The 24796-nt window shown below is 43.6% G+C and overlaps 1 protein-coding gene across 4 annotated transcripts in view; it reads left to right on the top strand.

The window, feature by feature from the left end:
* The window catches only part of LOC141060699 (E1A-binding protein p400-like), a 130292-nt gene that overhangs the window by 35903 nt on the left and 69593 nt on the right, over positions 1-24796 (top strand). For all 4 annotated transcript variants that reach the window (XM_073557021.1, XM_073557019.1, XM_073557022.1 and 1 more), the window contains 4 exons: positions 19624-19711; positions 20318-20425; positions 20597-20979; positions 21261-21542. In XM_073557021.1, coding sequence (XP_073413122.1) covers positions 19624-19711; positions 20318-20425; positions 20597-20979; positions 21261-21542 — 861 coding nt within the window. The remainder of the gene's footprint in view (positions 1-19623; positions 19712-20317; positions 20426-20596; positions 20980-21260; positions 21543-24796) is intronic.

The following is a 24796-nucleotide window of genomic DNA, read 5'->3' as shown; positions in this document are numbered from 1 at the left end:
TCAAAGGTCACGTGCGTTCAGCATGAAACTCAGGCGCAGAGCTGGGATTCGGGTGTAACTGACCCTGGGTCAGGTTTATTAATGGTGAAAGCAATGCAAAAGGAAATAAAACATAAAACAAATCCTTGCCTGTCTGGCACTAACTAAACAATGGACAACCTAACTACCAACTGGCGGGCTTCTCCCGTCCAGCCAAACCACAGTTGCAGTGGGCACTGCTTTCACTCACGTTTGTCTCTCACACAGACAGGCTCTCTGTGTTCCCAGGCTGAGACACACACAACCACCTAGCATCCTTTTATATCCACCTCCCATTATTCATTAGCAAGCAGGTGCGATACTGACCAGACTAGGCCACATAGGAAAGGAATCTGGGCGAGATATACCTGCCCTCATCCACTATTCCCACGTGATTCTCACAACGCGCACACACTTTTTCCCCAGTATGTAGATAGGGGCAAAATTGTTTGGTGAATTGGAACGCGCGGGGTTAAAATTTCGCCTCACAACATAGCTTAGGACGCTCTCGGGGTCCAGACGTGTGACTGTGCCAAATTTTGTGGCTGTAGCTGCGACGGTGCGGATGCCTATCCCGGACACACACACACACACACACACACACACACACACACACACACACACACACACACACACACACACACACACACACACACACACACACATACACATACACACTTTGAGCTTTATATATTAGATTAAATAAAAATGAACCTATATATGTTTTTAGTATCTGTGAACTCATGCTGACCTGGAGAATCTTAATGGCAGGCCAGTTTTCGCATGTAGTAAACAATGGTACCCCCACCCCCCCCAAAAAAAAATTAACAATTGTGGAATGGCTTTTTTTCTTTTGCAATGTCACCTGCACTTGGCCCTCACATGGCCATATTAACAGAAAAAGAAAAAAGTTACAGCTCTGGGAAAAAGGGGAGCAAAAAAAGAAAATACCAAGGTTGTGACGCTGGTAAATTTGACAGAACTCACTTCCTAATTGGAGGGGTTTAGGAATTACAGCGCTTTAATATGAAGCTACCTCTTTTTAAAATGAGAAAAATTAATTGGACCATTACCTCAAAAGTTCTTAATGGGCTGCATGGGTTATTCCCTTGTTAATCTATCAATATAGCTGATTAAATGTTTGGAGCTGATTCCAGGTGTGGCATTTGCATTTGGAAGCTGTTGATGTGAATCCACAACATTCAGTCAAGGAAGCTCTTAATGGAAGAAAAATAGACAATCGGGCTGAAAAAAAAGAAGAAATCTATCAGGGAGATAATGGTAAGCTTGAGGTTTAAAGGCCCCGTCACACTAAGCGAGATCGCTAGCGATATCGCTAAAGCAAAGCGTCACCGATTTTGTGACGCAGCAGCGATATTGCTAGCGATATCGCTATGTGTGATACTTACCTCCGACAGGCTCCCCCGCTGGCTATCGTTGATCGCGCGAGAACGTCCTGGACCGTTTCTCGTCGGGCGCTTCTTACTCGGCTTCCTGCTGGCGCTGATGAGCGACGCGTGGACACGGGCGGGTGGATGTCTTCATCGCCGCCTCTTACCGGATAAGTAACGACCGCTGCTGCATCTCTGGTGAGATCTGCCTGTTTGGCAGCTCACTAGCGACCATTTAGCAATGCACCAGCGATCCTGACCGGGTCGTATCGTGGTCGGCATCGCGGGTGCATCGCTAAATGTGACGGTACCCTATGGGGTAATTTTTCTCCTTGTGGAAAGTGAAATACCTCCCGGCATTCCAATGTAAGGAGGCTTATTTGCCATGCAATACTCCACTGGAAAATTTAATATGCAAATTGCCTCTTCAGAGAGGATGAGGATTTGAACTCTATAGCACCACCTGTTGGAAGCAGCAATCCTACAAGTCACTTTCGACCCTTTTCTTGCAATATGACTTAGGATAAATGCCAAATCAGAATCTCAGTTTGCAGAAATGGTGTTTCAGGATATTGCTCCTTGTCAGTACAAAGTAATTTATTATTATTATTTATTTATATAGCGCCATTAATTCCATGGTGCTGTACATGAGAAGGGGGTTACATACAAAGTTATAGATATCGTTAACAGTAAACAAGTTTCCACAACAAATTTACAATGACAAACTGGTACAGAGGGGAGAACTGATTTGGCTAGGTGAGAGGCTCTGGACTGAGGTCTAAGGGGTAAGGTTTCTCCTAGTGGAGAGTGACGTACCGATGCTGGCATGCCAATGTTTGGAGGCTTATTTCTTATATACAGTGCCTTGCGAAAGTATTTAGCCCCCTGGAACTTTTCAACCTTTTCCCACATATCATGCTTCAAACATAAAGATACCAAATGTAAATTTTTGGTGAAGAATAAAAAGCAAGTGGGACACAATTGTGAAGTTGAACGAAATGTATTGGTTCTTTAAAATTTTTGTGGAAATTCAAAAACTGAAAAGTGGGGCGTGCAATATTATTCGACCCTTTACTTTCAGTGCAGCAAACTCACTCCAGAAGTTCAATGTGGATCTCTGAATGATCCAATGTTGTCCTAAATAATTAATGATGATAATTATAATCCACCTGTCTGTAATCAAGTCTCCGTATCAATGCACCTGCTCTCTGATAGTCTCAGGGTTCTGTTTGATACACACACAGAGAGCATCATGAAGACCAAGGAACACAACAGGCAGGTCCATGATACTGTTGTGGAGAAGTTTAAAGCCAGATTTGGATAAAAAATGATTTCCAAAACCTTAACCCCTTAGCGACAGAGCCAGTTTGCAGCTTAATGACCAGGCCAATTTTTACAATTCTGACCACTGTCCCTTTATGAGGTTATAACTCTGGAACGCTTTAATGCAGTGGTCCCCAACCTTTTTTGCACCAGGGACCGGTTTCAAGCAAGACCATTCTTCCATGGCCCGGCAGGGCGGGGATGGAGGTGTGGCGGGGCGGGGCTTTGGTCATAAGGGGGCGGGGCTATGGACACGGTTGTAGTGTAGCAGTGCATACTTATAATTAAATAACATTTATAATGTGACTCAACTCACCATAGGTTTTGAATAAGTGCTCCATCACCCCCTTCTCCCCATCATTGCCTTCACCCCATCACTCCCTTCTCCCCATCATTGCCTTCACCCCATCACTGCCATCTCTCCATCATTGCCTTCACCCCATCACTCCCTTCTCCCCATCATTGCCTTCACCCCATCACTCTCTTCTCCCCATCATTGCCTTCACCCCATCACTCCCTTCTCTCCATCATTGCCTTCACCCCATCACTGCCATCTCTCCATCATTGCCTTCACCCCATCACTCCCTTCTCCCCATCATTGCCTTTACCCCATCACTCCCTTCTCCCCATCATTGCCTTCACCCCATCACTCCCTTCTCCACATCATTGCCTTCACCCCATCACTCCCTTCTCCCCATCATTGCCTTCACCCCATCACTCCCTTCTCCCCATCATTGCCTTCACCCCATCACTGCCATCTCCCCATCATTGCCTTCACCCCATCACTCCCTTCTCCCCATCACTCCCCTCATGGCCTTCTCCTCATGTCCCCATCTCCTCCAGGGCCAGGCTACACACACACACACACACACACACACACACACACACACACACGTACACACACGTACACACACGTACACACACATTATACATACACACACACACCACCTCTCTCCTCTCACCTGCCCGCCGCCCGCGCTTCCTCGCTCTGACACAGCAGCGGCCGCGCTCTCCTCTCTGTGTCAGTCAGAGACAGGAAGCGCGGGCGGCGGGCAGGAAGCTGGACGCAGTGGACGGGTCCTTGCAGCTCCGCTCCTGCTATTCCCTCTTGCAGGCAGCGGAGCTGCTTGGATCGCTCCCTGGCCGCCGCTAAGAACTGCTGCGCGCCGCCCCAGCCCCCGCTACGCCACTGACCGCCCCTGGCTCCCCTTGTGTCCGCGGACCGGCAAGGGCACTGCAGCGGCCCGGTGCTGGGCCGCGGACCGGCGGTTGGGGACCCCTGCTTTAATGGATCCTGCTGATTCTAAGATTGTTTTTTTCGTGACATATTGTACTTCATGTTAATGGTAAAATTTCTTCAATAAGTCTTGTGTTTATTCATGAAAAAAACGGAAATATGGCAAAAATTTTGAAAATTTTGCAATTTTAAAACTTTAAATTTTTATGCCCTCAAATCAGAGAGATGTGTCACACAAATTTCTTAATAAATAACATTTACCACATGTCTACTTTACATCAGCACAATTTTGGAAGCAAAATTTTTTTTTGTTAGGAAGTTATAAGGGTTAAAAGTTGACCAGCGATTTCTCATTTTTACAACAAAATTTACAAAACCATTTTTTTTAGGGACCACATCATATTTAAAGTCATTTTGAGGGGTGTACATGACAGATAATACCCAAAAGTGGCACCATTCTAAACACTAGACCCCTCAAGGTGCTCAAAACCACATTCAAGAAGTTTATTAACCCTTTAAGTGCTTCACAGGAACTAAAGCAATGTGGAAGGAAAAAATTAACATTTAACTTTTTTTTGCAAAAAATTTACTTCAGAACCAATTTTTTTTATTTTCACAAGTGTTAAAAGAGAAAATCAACCAAAAAATTTGTTGTACAATTTCTCCTGAATACGCTGATACCCTATATGTGGGGGTAAACCACTTTTTCAGCACACGGCAGAGCTCGCAAGGGATGGAGCGCCGTTTGACTTTTTCAACGCAGAATTGGCTGGAATTGAGATCGGATGCCATGTTGCGTTCGGAGAGCCCTTAATGTGCCTAAACAGTTGAAACCTCCAACAAGTGACCCCATTTTGGAAACTAGACCCATTAAGGAACTTATCTAGATGTGTGGTGAGCACTTTGAACCCCCAAGGGCTTCACAGAAGTTTATAACGTAGAGCCGTGAAAATAAGAAATCTATTTTTTTCCACAAAAATGATCTTTTCGCCCCCAAATTTTTATTTTTTACAAGGGTAACAGGGGAAATCATACCCGCACAGCTGTTATGCGTTTGTCCTGAGTACGCCGATTCCCCATATGTGGGGGGGAACCACTGTTTGGGCGCATGGGAGAGCTAGGAAGGGAAGGAGTGCCATTTTGGAATGCAGACTTTGATGGAATGGTCTGCGGGCATCATGTTGCGCTTGCAGAGCCCCTGATGGGCCTAAACAGTGGAAACCCCCCACAAGTGACCCCTTTTTGGAAACTAGACCCATTAAGGAACTTATTTAGATGTGTGGTGAGCACTTTGAACCTTCAAGTGCTTCACAGAAGTTTATAACGTAGAGCCGTGAAAATAAAAAATCCATTTTTTTTCCACAAAAATGATCTTTTCGCCCCCAAATTTTTATTTTTACAAGGGTAACCGGAGAAATCATACCCGCACAGTTGTTATGCGATTTGTCCTGAGTACGCCGATACCCCATATGTGGGGGGGAACCACTGTTTGGGCGCATGGGAGAGCTTGGAAGGGAAGGAGTGCCATTTTGGAATGCAGACTTTGATGGAATGGTCTGCGGGCATCATGTTGCACTTGCAGAGCCCCTGATGGGCCTAAACAGTGGAAAGCCCCCACAAGTGACCCCATTTTGGAAATTAGACCCCCTAAGGAACTTATCTAGATGTGTGGTGAGCACTTTGAACCCCCAAGCGCTTCACAAAAGTTTATAAACGCAGAGCCGTGAAAATAAAAAGTCTTTTTTTATTTCCACAAAAGTGATTTTTTTAGACCCCCAAAGTTGGCAAATAGTGGAAACCCCTCAATTCTTGCTCCAACCCTAACCTTAACCCTAACGCTAGCCCTAACCCTACCCTAACCCTAACCCTAATGGAAAACTGAAAAAAAAAAAATATTTTATTTCATTATATTGGCCTTTATAAGGGAGTGATAAACGGGGGGGTTATGTACTATTTTTTTTTTATTTTGATCACTATGATCTTTTATCATAGTGATCAAAATAATGAATGGAATCTGCCAGCCGGAGCCGGCAGATTCCCGGCGGGCGCACTGCGCATGCGCCCGCCATTTTCAAGATGGCGGCGCCCATCGGAGGATGCCGGCGGGACGTGGGACCACCGGGAGGGGACGGAGGGCCACGGAGAGGTACCGGGGGGGATCGGGGACCCTATTTCTCTCTCCTCTGATGTGCGATCACATCAGAGGAGAGAGAAATTAAATGTAAAATCGCGGCTTTTTTCTTTTTGCGGTCGCCGTTATAGGGTTAATAACAGCGATCGCAAAAGCGGGGGTCGGTAAAAACCGACCGATTCGTGTTCTCTGGGGTCTCGGCTACCCCTGGCAGCCGAGACCCCGGAGAAAATCCGACACTGGGGGGGGGGCGCTATTCACTTAAATCACAGCGCCGTAAATTAACGGCGCTGTGGTTTTAGTACCCTTAATTACCGCCGTTAAAAGGCGTATCGGCGGTCGTTAAGGGGTTAAACATCCCAAGGAGCACCGTGCAAGAGATCATATTGAAATGGAAGGAGTATCATACCACTGCAAAGCTACCAAGACCCGGCCGTCCCTCTAAACTTTCATCTCAATCAAGGAGAAGACAGATCAGAGATGCAGCCATGATCACTCTGGATGAACTGCAGAGATCTACAGCTGAGGTGGGACAGTCTGTCCATAGGACAACAATCAGTCGTACACTGCACAAATCTGGTCTTCATGGAAGAGTGGCAAGAAAGCCATTTCGCAAAGATATCCATAAAAAGTGTTGTTTAAAGTTTGCAACAAGCCACGTGGGAGACACACCAAACATGTGGAAGAAGGTGCTCTGGTCAGAGGAAACCAAAATCGAACTTTTTGGCAACAATGCCAAACGATATGTTTGGCGTAAAGGCAACACAGCTCATCACCCTGAACACACGATCCCCACTGTCAAACATGGTGGTGGCAACATCATGGTTTGGGCCTGCTTTTCTTCAGCAGGGACAGGGAAGATGGTTAACCGCTTCCCGACCTTTGACGCCACGTAGGCGTCATGAAAAGTTGTGCCAATACGACCCATGACGCCTATGCGGCGTCATGAATTAATTGCCCTCCTGCAGGTCGGGTGACCGGGGTCACTAAAATGTCACCCGACCTGCACACATAGGACACTTGATGGTTAACCCCAGGGGGCGTGGTTAAGCCCCCACGTGCCTACGATCGCTCTGATTGGCTGTTTCACTTTTAACAGCCAATCAGAGCGATTGTAATATTTCACCAATGAAATTTGGCGAAATATTACAATCCAGCCATGGCCGATGCTGAAATAGCATCGGACATGGCTGGAGACCGAGACCCGACCCCCCTACTGACTGACAGCGCCGATCGGCTGCCGCCACCGACTGACGGCACCGATCGGCAGCCGCCGTCATAATTGCTCCCCCCGCCCTCCGATCACCCCCTCTCACCCTCCACGGTGCCTCCGAACTCCCTCTGGCCTTCCCGGTGTCCCGCCGTCTAGGATCATGGGCGCTGTCATCTTGGAAAATGGCGGGCGCATGCGCAGTGCACCGAATCGAATCTGCAGCGCTGCAGATTCATTCATTTATTTTGATCACTGTGATAAACTTTCACAGTGATCAGAATAAAAAAAAAGTAAATCACTGCCGCCCTTATCACCCCCATAGGTAGGGACAAATAATAAAATAAAGAAAATATTTTTATTTTTCCATTAGGGTTAGGGCTAGGGTTAGGGTTGGAATTAGGGTTAGGGTTGGAATTAGGGTTAGGGTTGGAATTAGGGTTAGGGTTAGAAATAGGGTTAGGGTTGGGATTAGGGTTGGGGTTAGGGTTGGTTTTAGGATTGGGATTAGGGTTAGGGGTGGGTTGGGGTTAGGGTTGTGGTTAGGGTTAGAGTTGGGATTAGGGTTAGGGGTGTGTTGGGGTTAGGGTTGTGGTTAGGGTTATGATTAGGGTTGGTATTAGGGTTAGGGGTGTGTTGTGGTTAGGGTTGGAGATAGAATTGAGGGGTTTCCACTGTTTAGGCACATCACCGGGTCTCCAAACGCGACATTTATTCCAGCCAATTTTGCGTTGAAAAAGTCAAACAGTGCTCCCTCCATTTCGAGCCCCGACATGTGCCCAAACAGTGGTTTACCCCCACATATGGGGTATCAGCGTACTCAGGAAAAATTGCACAACAACTTTAGGGGTCTAATTTCTCCTATTACCCTTGGAAAAATAAAAAAGTGGGCTAAAAATCATTTTTTGAGGAAAAAAAATATTTTTTATTTTCACGGCTTTGCGTTATAAACTTCTGTGAAGCACTTGGGGGTTCAAAGTGCTCACCTCACATCTAGATTAGTTCCTTGGGTGGTTTGGTTTACAAAATGGGGTCACTTGTGGGGGGTTTCCACTGTTTAGGTACATCAGGGGCTCTGCAAGCGTAACCTGACACCCACAGACCATTCCATCAAGTCAGCATTTCAAAACGTCACTACTTCCCTTCCGAGCCCCAACGTGTGCCCAAACAGTGGTCCCCCCCCCACATATGGGGTACCAGCGTACTCAGGACAAAATGGACAACAACTTTTGGGGTCCACTTTATCCTGTTACAATTGTGAAAATAAAAAATAGCAGGCTAAAAAATCATTTTTTGAGGAAAAAAAAATATTTTTATTTTCACGGCTCTGCGTTATAAACTTCTGTGAAGCACCTGGGGGTTCAAAGTGCTCACTATGCATCTAGATAAGTTCCTTAGGGGGTCTAGTTTCCAAAATGGGGTCATTTGTGGGGGAGCTCCAAAGTTTAGGCACACGGGCTCTGCAAACACGACATGGTGTCCGCTAACGATTGGAGCTAATTTTCCATTCAAAAAGTCAAATGACGCTCCTTACCTTCTGAGCCCTGCCGTGTGCCCAAACAGTGGTTCCCCCCCACATATGGGGTACCAGCTTACTCAATACAAACTGAACAGCAACTTTTGGGGTCCAATTTATCCTGTTACCCTTGGAAAATAATAAATAGCGGGCTAAAAAATAATTTTTGAGGAAAAAAAATAATTTTTTATTTTCATGGCTCGTTTATAAACTTCTGTGAAGCACTTGGGGGTTCAGAGTGCTCACTACACATCTAGATAAGCTCCTTGTGGGTTCTAGTTTCCAAAATGGGGTCACTTGTGTGGGTTTCTACTGTTTAGGCACATCAGGGGCTCTGCAAACGCAACATGACGCCCGCAGAACATTCCATCAAAGTCTGCATTCCAAAATGGAGCTCCTTCCCTTCTGAGCTCTCCCATGCTCCCAAACAGTAGTTCCCCCCCCCCCCCCCCACATATGGGGTATTGGTGTACTCAGGACAAATTGGACCACAACTTTTATGGTTCAATTTCTCCTGTTAGCCTTGTAAAAATAAAAAATAGCGGGCTAAAAAATAATTTTTGAGCAAAAAAAAATGATTTTTTATTTTCACTGCTCTGCGTTATAAACTTCTGTGAAGCAATTAGGGGTTCAAAGTGCTCACCACACAAATTCTTTCAGGGGTCTAGTTTCCAAAATGGGGTCACTTGTGGGGGAGCTCCAATGTTTAGGCGCACAGTGGCTCTCCAAACGCGACATGGCAACCGCTAAATATTCCAGCATATTTTCCATTCAAAAAGTCAAATGGCGCTCCTTCCCTTCTGAGCCCTACCGTGCGCCCAAACAGTGGTTTATGACCACATATGAGGTATCGGTGTACTCAGGAGAAATTTTAGGATTCATTTTATCCTGTTACCCATGTGAAAAATGAAAAAAACTGATGCTAAATTTTTGTTGTAAAAATTAAAATGTCCATTTTTTCCTTCCACGTTGCTTTAGTTCCTGTAAAGCACCTGCAGGGTTAATAATCTTCTTGAATGTAGTTTTGAGTAGCTTGAGGGGTGCAGTTTTTAGAATGGTGTCACTTTTGGGTATTTTCTGCCATATAGACCCTTCAAAGTGACTTCAAATGTGAGGTAGTCCCTAAAAAAAAATTGTTTTGTAAATTTTGTTGTAAAAATGAGAAATCGCTGGTCAACTTTTAACCCTTACAACTTCCTAACAAAAAAAATTTTCTTTCCAAAATTGTGCTGATGTAAAGTAGATATGTGGGAAATGTTATTTAGTAGTTATTTTTTTGTCATATAACCCTCTGGTTTAACAGAATAAAAATTCAAAATTTGAAAATTGCTAAATTTTCAACATTTTCGCCAAATTTCTGTTTTTTTTTCACAAACACAAAAATTATCAGCCTAAATTTACCACTAACATGAAGCTAAGTATGTCACGAAAAAACAGTCTCGGAATGATGCGTTGAAGCGTTCCTGAGTTATCTCATAAAGGGACACAGAATTGCAAAAAATGGCCAGGTCATTAAGGTCAAAATAGGCTGGGTCATGAAGGGGTTAAAATTGATGGGAAGATGGATGGAGCCAAATACAGGACCATTCTTGAAGAAAACCTGTTGGAGTCTGCAAAAGACCTGAGACTGGGACGGAGATTTATCTTCCAACAAGACAATGATCCCAAACATAAAGCAAAATCTACAATGGAATGGTTCACAAATAAACGTATCCAGGTGTTAGAATGGCCAAGTCAAAGTCCAGACCTGAATCCAATCGAGAATCTGTGGAAAGAGCTGAAAACTGCTGTTCACAAACGATCTCCATCCAACCTCACTGAGCTTGAGCTGTTTGACAAGGAAGAATGAGCAAGAATTTCAGTCTCTCGATGTACAAAACTGATAGAGACATACCCCAAGCGACTTGCAGCTGTAATCGCAGCAAAAGGTGGCGCAACAAAGTATTATGTTAAAGGGACCGAATAATATTGCACGCCCCACTTTTCAGTTTTTGAATTTCCACAAAAATTTAAAATAACCAATAAATTCGTTCAACTTCACAATTGTGTCTCACTTGTTGATTCTTCACCAAAAATTTACATTTGGTATCTTTGTTTGAAGCATGATATGTGGGAAAAGGTTGAAAAGTTCCAGGGGGCTGAATACTTTCACATGGCACTGTATTTAATATGCAAATTGTCTCAGTTTTTGAAATCTGTATACATTAACCTTCTGACTGAGCACCTGTTAGCCGCAGGCGGTTTTAATTAAAGCAGGGCCACTACCCCTCCACAGAGATATAGACTTCCGTCTAAACAGAGGATTTGTATAGGTTCCCATTCAGATGAGGACTTCAGTCTTAGCGAGGATTGGCATAGAATAGGGTCCTGGTAAACAAAAAATGCACCGTGGCTTCCAGGTACAAATAAAATTGGCCATTTTATGCGCTAAACTTTCTCAATGTTTCATACTTCTAATGCAGTAATGCAATTCATTTTTCATATTTCATGTTTGCATGATATGGCGCTACAGTGTGTTTCCTTTTCTGTTTGAATGTATATGAGTTGGTGACTCTAGGTTAAGCACCTGTTCACACTATGCTTATGTTTGGATGTGACTGTCAGTTTTTTAAATCTGTACAGGAACATGGTCTGATCATACCTGGGGGGGGGGGTAAACAAGAGAGTATACAGACACTACAGCACGGGCGTCACGCAACGTGTAGGAAAGGCTAAGTGCAACACGAAGGGATGGGGGGAGTGGAGACCCCTAGACAGATCTAATGTCACTCTGTCTGCCCTATTTAGGTTCCACACCTTCGCCGAGCAGGATATCTAATCCCTGGTGATAAGCTCTGCATCGGTAAGGACAGGATGTGCGCTAGTTAATCCCCAATACCACTAAAGACAGATGGTATAGACAAGCAAGGGGGAACTCTTAGCTTGAGTAGGTGAAGGGACGCTGCACTGGACACCGTGATCACTCCAAACATCCATTTAAGGTAATGTGACCTTGGACAAAGTTGTCTCTGACCATTTGGATTGGATCCCTTTATCTTTTGGATAATTTGGCACTACAGCACTTTATATATTTATAATTGGGACCTCCCAACTGGCAGCGCTATTATTCACTTTTACTATGATATAATATACCATATACCTTTCACTGTTGGAGCATTCCCTTATATGTATGGGGAGGAATTATAATAGTGTTGGAAACTTAATTCAGGTATAGGAATTATTGCTTCCCCCATGGGTAATTATATCACTACAGTAGGCTATTGAGCACCATAGTGCTTTATTTACCCTTATTTGAGTTCCAGGCTACAGGACAATAGCAGTTTGATGAGAATGCAGCAACTGTTGGCACAATGACTAGAAAATTAAAGAAACAGAAGATGACTGTCAATCTTCCTAAGTCTGGTGCTCCATGCAATATCTCACCTCATGGGGTAAGGATGATTCTGAGAAAGGTCAGGAATCAGCCCAGAACTACATGGGAGGATCTGGTCAATGACCTGAAGAAAGCTGGGACCACAGTCTCAAACATTACCGTTAGAAACACACTACGCCGTCGTGGAATAAAATCCTGCAGGGCATTCAAGGTCCCCCTGCTCACACTAGCACATGTTCAGGCCTGTTTTAAGTTCACCACTGACCATCTGGATGATCCAGATGAGGCATGGGAGAAATTCATGTGTTCAGATGAGACCAAAGTATAACTTATTGGTATCCACTCCACTTGCGGTGTTTGGAGGAAGAAGAAGGAGGCGTTCAACCCCAAGAACATCGTCTCAACTGTGAAGCATAGTGGGGGAAACATCATACTTGCTTTTCTGCAAAGGGGACAGGACAACTGCAACATAGTGAAGGGAGGATGGATGGGGTCATGTATTGCAAGATTTTGGCCTACAACGTCTTTACCTTAGTAAGATCATTGAAGATAGGTCATGGCTAGGTCTTCCAGCATGGCAATGACATACCAGCATGACACAGAGCCAGGGCAACTAAGAACTGGCTCCGTAAGAAGCATTTCAAGGTCCTGGCGTGGCCTAGCCAGTCTCCAGGCCTGAGCCCAATAGAAAATCTTTTGAGGGAGCTGAAACTCAATGTTGCAAGTCAACAGCCCCGAAACCTGAAAGATCTGGAGAAGATCTGTATGGAGGAGTGGGACAAAATCCCTGCTGCAGTGTATGCAAACTTGGTCAAGAACTACAGGAAACGTCGGACCTGTGTAATTTCAAACAAATGTTTATGTACCAAATATTAAGTTCTGTTTTTCTATTGAATCAAATACTGTATATACTTGAGTATAAGCCGAGTTTTTCAGCTCATTTTTTGTGTGCTGAAATCGCCCCCCTCGGCTTGTACTCAAGTCATTGTCCCAGAAGGCAGGGAGGCAAGGGGAGCAGCGGGTCACAGGAATTAGGAGCCGACTTCTGTGGCTAAAGTCTGTGCCCGCTGCTAAATAGAGATGAATATTCACTGCGCTATCTTATAGCGAACATAGTAGACAGCCGCAGCCCCCAGCTTCTAGCAGTGGCTGGGCGATCATGGGTGCGCGCCACTTAAGAGTTAAGAATATTCACCTCTCTCCTCTCCCATAGGTGTGGAGTGGAGGGAATATTCATTACCTTAATAAGGGGGGACACGTGGTTGCTGGAGCAAGATGCAGCGAAGGTGCGCAGGGAAGGCAAGTAGTAGTTTTTTTTGTTTTTTGTTTTATATGCTTTTCTGATGCGGTCCATGCATACATGGATAGGGATGAGAAACCATGCATACAAGGATAGAGATGAGGAGCCAAGCATATCAGGATAGGGATGAGGAGCCATGCAGAAAAGGATGGGGATAAGGAGCCATGTAGACAAGGATGGGGATGAGGAAGCCTGCATACATGGAGAGGGATGAGGGAACAATGCATACCCGGCTTATACTCGAGTCAATACATTTTCCCAGTTTTTTGTGGCAAAATTAGGTGCCTCAACTTATACTCGGCTCGGCTTATGCACGAGTATATACGGTACTTATCTATTTATATAATTGCCTTGTAATGTTTTCATTTCGTGTTCTGTCCAGATGTCACCGTATCTCAGAATTCCAAGTGGAGGAAGTTCACCGGCATATTGGGAAACCCAAGTGATGGGTGTCTCAATATCGAAACTACTGCTGGTACCAACCTATTGCTTGGTACCACACACACACACTCTATAGGCCGTACACACCACACACACACACTCACTCACACTCTCACGCAGCCTCTTGCACGGTACCACCAGCGGAACACTGTCGCACTGCGCCTGCACAAACTCCGCGCAGGCGCAGTGAATCATTCGGCTGATCCCGGTGGCAGATGCACGACGTGTCAACAGCCAGAGGAAGCCGGTCACATTAAACAGGTTTTCCCTCGAACGAAAGTTCATTTTAAAAATTGTCTGTGTCTGTCCGTGTATGGAGCATACCACATCTTCTGGGCATGGGAGGAAGCAAAAGACAATACTGACATCACAGCAGGGGATCGCAGAGGATACATTTTTTGAGGTAAAATATTTCACTGACTTTTTAAACAATATTTTACCTCACAAAATGGTATCCCCTGCAATCTCCTGCTGTAATGTCAGTATTGTCTTTTGCTTCCTCCCCTGCCCAGGAGCTGTGGTATGTTCTGTACACGGTCAGACACAGGGGTGAGAGAGACAGAGCACAGGGGTGAGACAGCTCAAACTGGACAGCACATGAGGGGAGAACACAGCACAGGAAGGAGAGAGACAGCAGACAATGGGGATAGCACATGGGGACAAGTCAGCACATGGGGAAAGAGAGTGGATAGGTGGGTGAGCACATGGGGGGGGGATTCTCAACGCTGCAAAAAATTACAGATCTCTCCATTCTTTATAGGTGGGAAAACTTGCAAAATCGTCAGTGTGTCAAATACTTATTTTCCATACTGTATATGAAACTTATATAACACACATTACTTATGTACAAATAGTGTTCAGTCACATAACACATATATACGTATTTATTCCACTTACCATATCTAACACATATATCACATATACACATATCACACTTATACAATGCACATCACTTATATACATGTATAGCACATCTATTTAACACTTACAGTGAGTATGGAAAGTATTCAGACTCCTTTAAATTTTTCACTCTTTGTTTCATTGCAGCCATTTGGTAAATTCTAAAAAGTTCATTTTTTTTTCTCATTAATGTACACTCTACACCCCATCTTTGACTGGAAAAAAAACAGAAATGTAGAAATTTTTGCAAATTTATTATAAAAGAAAAACTAAAATATCACATGGTCATATAAGTATTCAGACCCTTTTCTCAGACACTCATATGTAAGTCACATGCTGCCATTTCCTTGTGATCCTCCTTGAGATGGTTCTACTCCTAAGGCTAAGTGCACACACTGCAGATTCACCTGCGGGTTTTTTCCGGCGGAACCGCAGGTAAAACCGCAGGTAAAGTGACCTGCGGTTTTGCTGTGGTTTGGCCTGCGGTTTTGCCCTGCGGTTTCACACCTCTACTATGTTAGAATCCACAGAAACAATTGACATGCTGCGGAAAAAAAACCGCGGAAAAAAACGCAGTGTCAGCACTGCGGTTTTGAAAACCCATAGGGTTACATGGTACTGTACCATGTCTGCGGAACTGCTGTGGTTCCGCAGGGCCAAAACCGCAGCGGAACCGCAGCAAAAACCGCAGTGTGTGAACGTAGCCTACATTGGCGTCCAGCTGTGTTTAATTAAACTGATAGGACTTGATTTGTAAAGGCACACACCTGTCTATATGACCTCACAGCTCACACTGCATGTCAGACCAAATGAGAATCATGAGGTCAAAGGAACTGGCCAAGAAGCTCAGAAACAGAATTGTGGCAAGGCACAGACTTGGCCAAGGTTACAAAAGAATTTCTGCAGTACTCAAGGTTCCTAAGAGCACAGTGGTCTCCATATTCTAGCTCAAAAAGGGTGCTTCTACTCAATACTGAGCAAAGGGTCTGAATTAGGGATGGACGAATCCTGAAATATTCGGAATCGCTAGGCTGTAACGAGTCCGACTTGGAAACTCGCTATTCGTTGCAAGTCTAGCGAGTCCAATGTTAATGAATGGGGATGCGAGTTTTGCAGCGATTCCTGTGCTTGGGAGGAGGAGAATGGGGATGCAGATTTTTTTTTTTTGCAGAGTTTCTTAGCGATTTTGTGTCAGCAGCTGGACACAAAATCGCTAAGAAACTAGGATTGCTTGTATTAAACTGTTAAAAAACTAGCTAGGAGTTCTCGCTCTCTGTTTTGCAGCGATTCCTGTGCTGGGGAGGAGGAGAATGGGGATGCGAGGAGAGAGAGAGAGAGAACGAACTCCTAGCTAGTTTTTTCACAGTTTAATACAAGCAATCCTAGTTTCTTAGCGATTTTGTGTCCAGCTAGGACACACAAAACTAGCTAGGAGTTCTCTCTCTCTCTCCCCTCCAGCACAGGAATCGCTGCAAAACTCGCATCCCCATTCTCCTCCTCCCCAGCACAGGAATCCCCCAGCACAGGAATCGCTGCAAAACAGAGAGAGAGAACTCCTAGCTAGTTTTTTCACAGTTTAATACAAGCAATCCTAGTTTCTTAGCGATTTTGTGTCCAGCTAGGACACACAAAACTAGCTAGGAGTTCTCTCTCTCTCTCCCCTCCAGCACAGGAATCGCTGCAAAACTCGCATCCCCATTCTCCTCCTCCCCAGCACAGGAATCCCCCAGCACAGGAATCGCTGCAAAACAGAGAGAGAGAACTCCTAGCTAGTTTTTTCACAGTTTAATACAAGCAATCCTAGTTTCTTAGCGATTTTGTGTCCAGCTGCTGACACAAAATCGCTAAGAAACTCTGCAAAAACTAGGATTGCCATTCATTTGCATTGGACTCGTTACTGTGCGAGTAATCGCTTGGAAACTCGCAGAGTACCGACTCCTGCGAGTCCCCTACTACTCGCAGAGTAACGAGTAGATTCGCCCATCCCTAGTCTGAATACTTATGACCATGGGATGTTTCAGTTTTTCTTTTTTAATAAATTTTGAAAAATGTCTACATTTCTGTTTTTTTTTTTCTGTCAAGATGTGGTGCAGAGTGTACAATGAGAAAAAAAAAGAACTTTTTTGAATTTACCAAATGGTTGCAAAGAAACGAAGAGTGAAAAATGTAAAGGGGTCTGAATACTTTCTGTGCCCAATTTAAGTTGCTATTACAGTCACATTAAATAAGTTGTCCACTACTTGGACAAGTCCTTGTCATAACCTTCTCTTAGCCCTGATAAAATAATAAGGCCGGGGTCACACTGGCGAGGAATACGGACGAGTGAGAGGCGTTAAACGCACGCATTACACACGGACCAATGATTCTCTATGGGGCAGCTCCCATGAGCCGTATATTTCTCGGGCGGATTCTACGGTCCATGCCAATCTGCTGCGATTGTCAGCGTACTACACCCGTAGTACCCCAATGCAAGTCTATGGGTGCGCAAAAAATACGGATTACACATGGACCACACATGTGACTTGCGAGAAATACGCACCCGGTGTCTTTTAGAATAGCCGGCAATTCAGTGCGCGATACAGTAAACTCACCCTGACAGGTTTTATAACACAAACAAAAGAATATTTATAACACAAACAAAAGAATAGATATATACACATATATATATATATATATATATATATATATATATGTATATATATGTCATTGTGACAAACATATACATATATTTATATTTCACAGAGTTCTTCATAGCAGAATAGCCGCTAATTAAATTGCCGGCTTCTATCAAATAATTCCCCAACCCGACATGAAATGACACATGGTTTACATTGGGTAAAGCATTTCATTTCATGTTTTTTTATATGTCCCTGACTAATAATTAGGTGAGGGATTGTTTGCAAAATTTGGGAGGTGTAGGTGTTATTTTAAGGGGTTAATTCTTTTTTAAAAAATGCGTGGGCTTCCCATTGCCCTATATTGGTGGAGAGTGGGTTAATCTAACAAAAGGTTAATGTCACCATTCGATTGTAAGGTGACATAACCCTTTGTTATTTTTAACCGCTAAACGCTTAGCGGTAAAAAATGCAGCATGTTCATTAATTTCCGCTTAGGTCCGTGTTTTTGGCTATTTCCTATAGTCCAAAAGACGCGCGGAAAATTTACGCAAAAAAAGCGCAAAAATTGCAGCAAAAAACCGCACGTTTTCTGGGAAGGAGAACCCGTTTCCTGAGCGTTTAAAAACGCTACTGTGAGCACATAGCCTTACTGTATTATGAACATGGTAAATAAAAAATAAAATAAATTCTGGAATTGCACTTTTATTTACAATTTCACAGCACTTGGAATTTCTCTCCTGGTTTCCAGTACACTATAAGGTAATATCAATGGTGTCATTCAAAGGTACAACTTGTCCTGCGAAAAAAACCCAAAATCACTCATACGGCTTTATTGATGGAAATATAAAAAAGTTATAGCTCTGTGGCAAAAAGGGGAGGAAAAAACTAAAAAGGAAAATGGCCATGGAGTGAAACAGTTAAAAGAAAAGAAATCTATAAAAATCTCATCTTCACAAGTCATATCTGTAGAAGTGTATCATGGCACAATCAAAGGAGATTTCTGACATTTGTGACTCCCTTCTCTTATTTGGTTCTTATTACCTTGTTTTATGTGAAATTTTATACAGAAATATGAAAAACTCTGAAGGGTTCACAAACTTTCAAGCATGAGATGTATTAGTTTATAAATCATTAACATTTGTTGGAAACTTGTAGTGACTTGTTACTATAAACCGGTGCGTGGTCACACTTTCCCCCACTAAACATTAGGCAGAACTTGTGGCTAACATAACAAAGGATGGGATCAGTATCTTATTAAAACCTAACAGTGTTTCCCGTCTGTGGCGTCTTCAGGGGGATTACTACAGACCCTTCAGTCAAGTAAATGTGAGGGTGGTGAGGATACCAGAAGTAGGACCCCTTTTTTTTTTTTTATTTTAAAGGGAAAAAAAAAAACTGAAAAGTTTTTTTTTTTTTTTTTTTAAATGCGCACTAGTGGACCCTTTCGACAATCCCTTATTATTGTTCCCAGGGTTATGGATAAATTAAAATCTATACTTCGCTCTTGGACTAGTGCTGCTCCTGCAATCTCTGCGCTGTGTCCTTTGTTGTCCTCCTGACATAAACAATGTCAGACGACTGCTGCAGCCAATCATCGGCTACAGATCAGCTGCAGCCTTCACATTTTTGAACCTGTTCTCCCACTGCAGTAGAATTCTATACAGACAGTGTTGACGTAAGTATGTGTGAATTATGGTAATGGCAAGCATGAACTCTTGCATCAGAAAATGAGTTTTGAGAAACCTTCTTATAAATATACTGGACGGTGTTACCGGTATTTCTTGGTATATTCAGGGAACTGTTGGATAAGAGTTTCCACATCTTGTTACCATATATCAGGTTTATGGTCTTCAGTAATGGAGCATTCAGATTACTGGAGATTCAATACAGTATATCGTTCCAACTGCAAAGAGAACATGAAGCTAAATGTGTGGGTGTATATATATTATTTTTTATATAGATACAGTCGTACTGTAAATGATACTCCTGCTCACAATTCACAAAGCACTAGTCCAAATGTGCACTACAGTACAGGAAACCTTCATTTGTTTTATTAAAGATGAATGTTTTATGCAATTTTTGAAAAAAAAAAATAGAGTTAATGTTCTGTTTGTTTTTTTTGTTGTATTTAACATCTATTGTATGTTGTGTTTTATCACAAATAGCAATCTCTAACAGGGAGTGGAGCAGTAGGAGCAGCAAATGCAATAGATATCGAGGCCTTTAAGAGACAACAAGCCCTAACGCAAGCAGGTATGTCTACAGCAAGGTGTAATTTGGTGAAACTGATGGGCACCACATGTATCGGCCATTAAATGAATGGTCATATCAACACTTCCAGCAGTTGATAGGTTTATCTTAGTAAGAAGACATTATCAACTATCCAGAGGATTTATACTCTATGGGACTTTTAGGTTGGTGGTGGGCCGACCGCTGATACCCCAACTGATTGTTATAACTGGGGGGAGGGGGGAATTCTGTTTCAATGGCGCAGCGGTGCACATGCCTGGACTGTCGTTCCATTCATTCTCTATGGGACTTTTTGATTGGTGGTGGACCGACCGCTGATACCCCAACTGATTGTTAGAACTGGGGGGAGGGGGGAATTCTTTTTCAATGGCGCAGCGGTGCACATGCCTGGACTGTCGTTCCATTCATTCTCTATGGGGCTGACGGAGATCTTAGCAGTTGACCTTCACTAATCTGTGAGTAGTTGATAACTTCTTCTAACCCGAATGTCCCTTTTGGACTTGTCTTTGCCTTTTTTCTCAGTTATTGTCTTTTTTTATCAATAACTTAAGACCAACCCAAGGAAACGGTTGCTGCTCATTATAAGAGAAGTCTTTTTTATTACCACAGACCCCAGCAAGAGACCACGCCTTGATGTAACACGTCATGGAATGGTTTACCAGCATGCAGGGGTGGCATCTGGGGTGCCCCTACAGCAACTTATGCCCACCGCACAAGGTAATGCCACCTCAAAGGTTTTACATGAGAGGTTTTTGAAGTTTCTTTGTGGTGATTGTTTGATTATAGGTATAGATCTTTTTATCTGCATTACACCTGAATTCTTCAGTTAGTGTTGGTTCTGCATTACCTTGTACAGATGTGATTGATATTTTCCTGTTTTCTGTCCAGGGGGAATGCCTCCTACTCCTCAGACCGTCCAGCTGACAGGGCAGAAGCAGAACCAACTACAATATGATCCCTCCAAGGGACCCCCTGTGCAGAATGCTGCCAGCCTGCACACCCCTCCGCCGCAGTTGCCTGGTAGGGTGCAGACTCCCAATATTCCCATATCTTCCCTTCCAACTGCCCTGCACCTGGCACAACAGCAAATCACAGAAGGTCAAATTCAGCCTCAGATCCAGGTACAAGTCAAAACACAGACCCCAGGGGTACCGATGCAGGCATCTTCCCAGAACCAGCTGCCGTCACAGATCTCACAGTCCCTGCAGCCAACATTTCATGCTCAGATCCCAATAACTGTATCACATGGACAAGGTGCAGTTCACCAACAGGTAAGAAAAGTTTTACTTTCATGGGATTCCTGTGAATCTGTCCTCTCATACTGGATATACCAATATATAGACATGTACATACACTTGTAAATAGGTTAAAATACATACTGCAAAAACTGGGAATTTCAAGATCCCATCCTTCCCTAGCCATTTATGTGTGAAGCAGGAGAGAGGCAGGATTTCTGTCTGTTTGTCGGCTAGGCTGCACTTTTTTTGGCACCATTGCATCTCTCCTTCTCCGTGCCTTATGATTTTGTTAGCATTATGTTGTTTCCTTCTAGACCGTCACCCTGATGAGGCCGGCTACAGAGTCTCCTCAACAACGTCTCACCAACAGCAGCGCACAGCCAAGTTCTTTTGTGGCTCCGGCTGCCATCTCTACCAATAATACCGTTGCATCCTTCTCACTGCCAACAAACAGAACGAACCAAACCGCAAATAAGGCTCTATCCGCTGCAGTATCCAAAGCCTCTGCGGGAACAGTTGGCGTCAAAATCCAGACTCCTGCACAGAGTATAGCTGGAGGAACTCCTGAGAGCTCACAGGACAAACTGATGGAACAGGTAAGACAGGTGCTGGCAGCAATAGCAAATGCCTTACAGTTGTTCCACCGGCAGTAACAGAGTTACGTTGTTTACGTCTCTAATGCAATTTTGTTTTATTGCTTTCTTACTTTCTTGGGTTATATAATAGGCAATATATTTAGTGTTCAAAATTAATTTCAGTATCAAATTTGTTATCCGTGTCACTGGCGGACACACAGACCTTGGGTTACAGCTGCTGCCTGTAGGAGGTTGTCACTTTAGGCGTTTGCTTCTCCCACCAGCGGTACACCTCCTGAGGTTATGAGCTGATGGGTTTTACCTTAGTGTCCTGTAGGTAGGAGGCAGACCTCCCTTGCTATTGCAGGGCTGCTTTACTTTTGTTTTAGCTTTTTTTTTTCGCCTCCAGCTGAGAAACAGGCAGGAATTAACCTACCCATTTACCCCCAAGTGACAAGGGAAAACGCCCTCCTCCAAGAAGGCAAATTTTAGGAGGGCAGCTGTAACACCTTAGCTTGCTACCAGCTATCACCCTTTGGTCATACCTGCTCACCCCTATTATTCCAGTGTACTGTCCTGATCAAGTGAAAGTCTCTGAAGGGGGTGACCCTGCTAGTTCATCTGGGAATCCAAAGCAAAGAGAATGAAATGGCCACCACCTTCTACTTCTCTTCGCACCAAAGTACTAATAAAATAGACAGTTCCTTGCCCATCTTGCCCTAGTTCTTTTGGGGTACTCCTGCAGGCCCGTCACTCCCCTTTGGGATCTTCTCTTGTTACAATCTTCTCTGCCTCTCCATTCTTAGCCATTGTTCCCAAACAGGATCTCTGTGTCTCTTTCTGTCACCCACCTCCATCCCCGCTAAAGCGACAGAGGTGACAGATTTTTCTGTGCTACACTATTACCGCTGAGATCTACAACTGGTCTGGACGCTTTCTCAAAAATGTCTTAGACTTCATTATCACAGGTTAAGCGAAAACAACAGGAGGTATCGCTCATGGCCTGCTGAGATAGAATCCCTAAAATAAAAACGTTTATTAGAACTGGTTTACAAGTCAACACATTTCGAAGTCACGCCGGACCTCTTCATCAGGACAAACCTGGTGACACTGTATGCTATTTTATACTGTGCTTCTTGAAAAGACCGCCAAACTTGGCACATGTCGTGTCAAAGTTCAAATATGTCACGAGGATGAACGCAGATGTCAGCCCCGCTACTGATTACAAAGACAAATTACAAACAACACATCAGAGTACATTTGAAAAAGCGCTTCTGAGTTTAATCATGGATCTAGACATCTAGTAGAATCTGTGCAACACCAGGGCAACATCTGCATAGAATCTGGGCAGCATCCGCATCAACCCCTTTGTGACAGGGCCAAATTTTTCAATTCTGACTATTGTCACTTTATGTGGTAATAACTCTTGAACACTTCAACGGATCTCTTCTGAGATTTTTTTTTTTTCGTGAGACATTGTACTTTATTTTATTGGTAAATTTGTGTTGATTTTTTTTTGCGTTTATTTATAAAAATATCAGATATTTGCCAAAAAATTCTAAAAATTTAGAAATGTTCAAACTTTGCTGATTACCCCTTTAATCCAGACAGTCATACCCCATAAAATAGTCATTAAATAACATTTACTTCATGTCTGCTTTACATCAGCACCATCTCTAAAATATCCTTTATTTCCTGTTCTGTAGATCATGCGCAGTGTATGGTCTAACTAACGTGTCTCTGCAGGGCTGACAGGCTATAAGGCTTAGCAATGCTGCTCCATTGCTCTACCTTATACCTGTGATCAGACTGCAGCAAGGGAAAGTCTCATAGTGGGACTAGTAAGAAAAAAATTTCCATGTAAATTTCTGAAATACATGATTCAGACGAAACCCCCGGCGGAAGATTCCTTAATAATGAGTCAGATGGAGGCACTTTGGGTGCTGTGTGTCACTGCCTATGATCCGGCGGTGTCTGTCTTTTTAGGCATGCATAAAAGTGTTGTCAGCCACAGATTTGTGCACTACTGAACAGAGGCCAGACTGAGTCCAGAGGAGCTCTGATGCCGTATTATAGTGAATGGATCCCTCTGGGGATCAATGTAAGTGCTCAGCTTAGAGCGCCGGATAAATATGATCCCAACGTTCTGTAAAATGTTCCCAATAAAAGCTGCAAATCAATCAACAACAAAAGCAAGCCCCCACTGAGGTCCATCACCGGTCAATGGAAATATAGGGGGTTTCCACATTACTGGTACTACAGAGGCTCTGGAAAAATGCAAAATGGCTCCTCGCACCCCAAAAGAAATGCAGTGAATTCTGCTCTCCCAAATCCAAATTCCCCCCTCCCTTCTGAGCCCCACAGTGCACTTAAACCACATTTAGTGTCCACATGTGTGGCATTTCTGTAGCTATGAGTGCCTGACTAATTTACAGGTGCGTCTCCAGAAGCATTAGCATTAGCATAACGTACTCGTCACTACAACGGCATTTTGCAATTTTCACTTCACAATATCTACTACTGCTTGTTTCTAGAAAATACCCATGGAGTCAAAATCGTCACTATAACTAGATAAATTCCCAAAGGGGGTGTAATTTCTAAAATGGGGCCCTTGAAGGGGAGAATCTGCTCTTTTAGTACTTAGGAGCTCTGTATATGGAGTCTGCCAACTATTCTAGGAAAATCTGCTCTCCAGGAGGCAAATGGCGCTCTGTCTCTCCAGAGTCTCTCCATGTGACTAAGCAGTACTGTACAGCCACATATTGGGGCATTTCCACATTCAGCAGAAATTATGGGTCAAATTTTGATGCCATTTTTACCCATTTTCCAGTTTGAAAATTTAAAATCTGTGGCTAAAACTATACTTTGGTAGTTAAAATTTAAATATTTTTTGTTCAGTGCCCAATGGCATAAAATTATATAAAAAGTGATCATATTGACACTGTGACCCACCTGTGGTGTCAATATGATCACTGCACTCTTAGATGAATTCATTGAGACGTGTAGTTTGTAAAATGGGGTCTCTTATGTGGAGTTCCGCTGTTTTGGCACTTTAGGGGCTCTACCAATGTGAAATTGCACCATCAAGCCAGTCTAGCGAAATTTGAACTCCAATACGGCTTGTCTTCCCTTCTGAACTTTGCACTGTGACTCAAAAGTATTTTTCGACCATGTATGGGGTACCAGCGTACTCAGGAGAAATTGCATAACAAATTTTTGCATCCATTTTCTCTTGCGATCAATGTGAAGAGGAAAAAAATTGGGTCTAAAACAAC

This window comes from Dendrobates tinctorius, unplaced genomic scaffold (assembly GCF_039654945.1).
Source record: "Dendrobates tinctorius isolate UK_male_01 unplaced genomic scaffold, ASM3965494v1 ptg000243l, whole genome shotgun sequence".
NCBI classification, from domain to species: Eukaryota; Metazoa; Chordata; class Amphibia; order Anura; family Dendrobatidae; genus Dendrobates; species Dendrobates tinctorius.
This window is presented reverse-complemented; position numbering and strand designations above follow the sequence as displayed.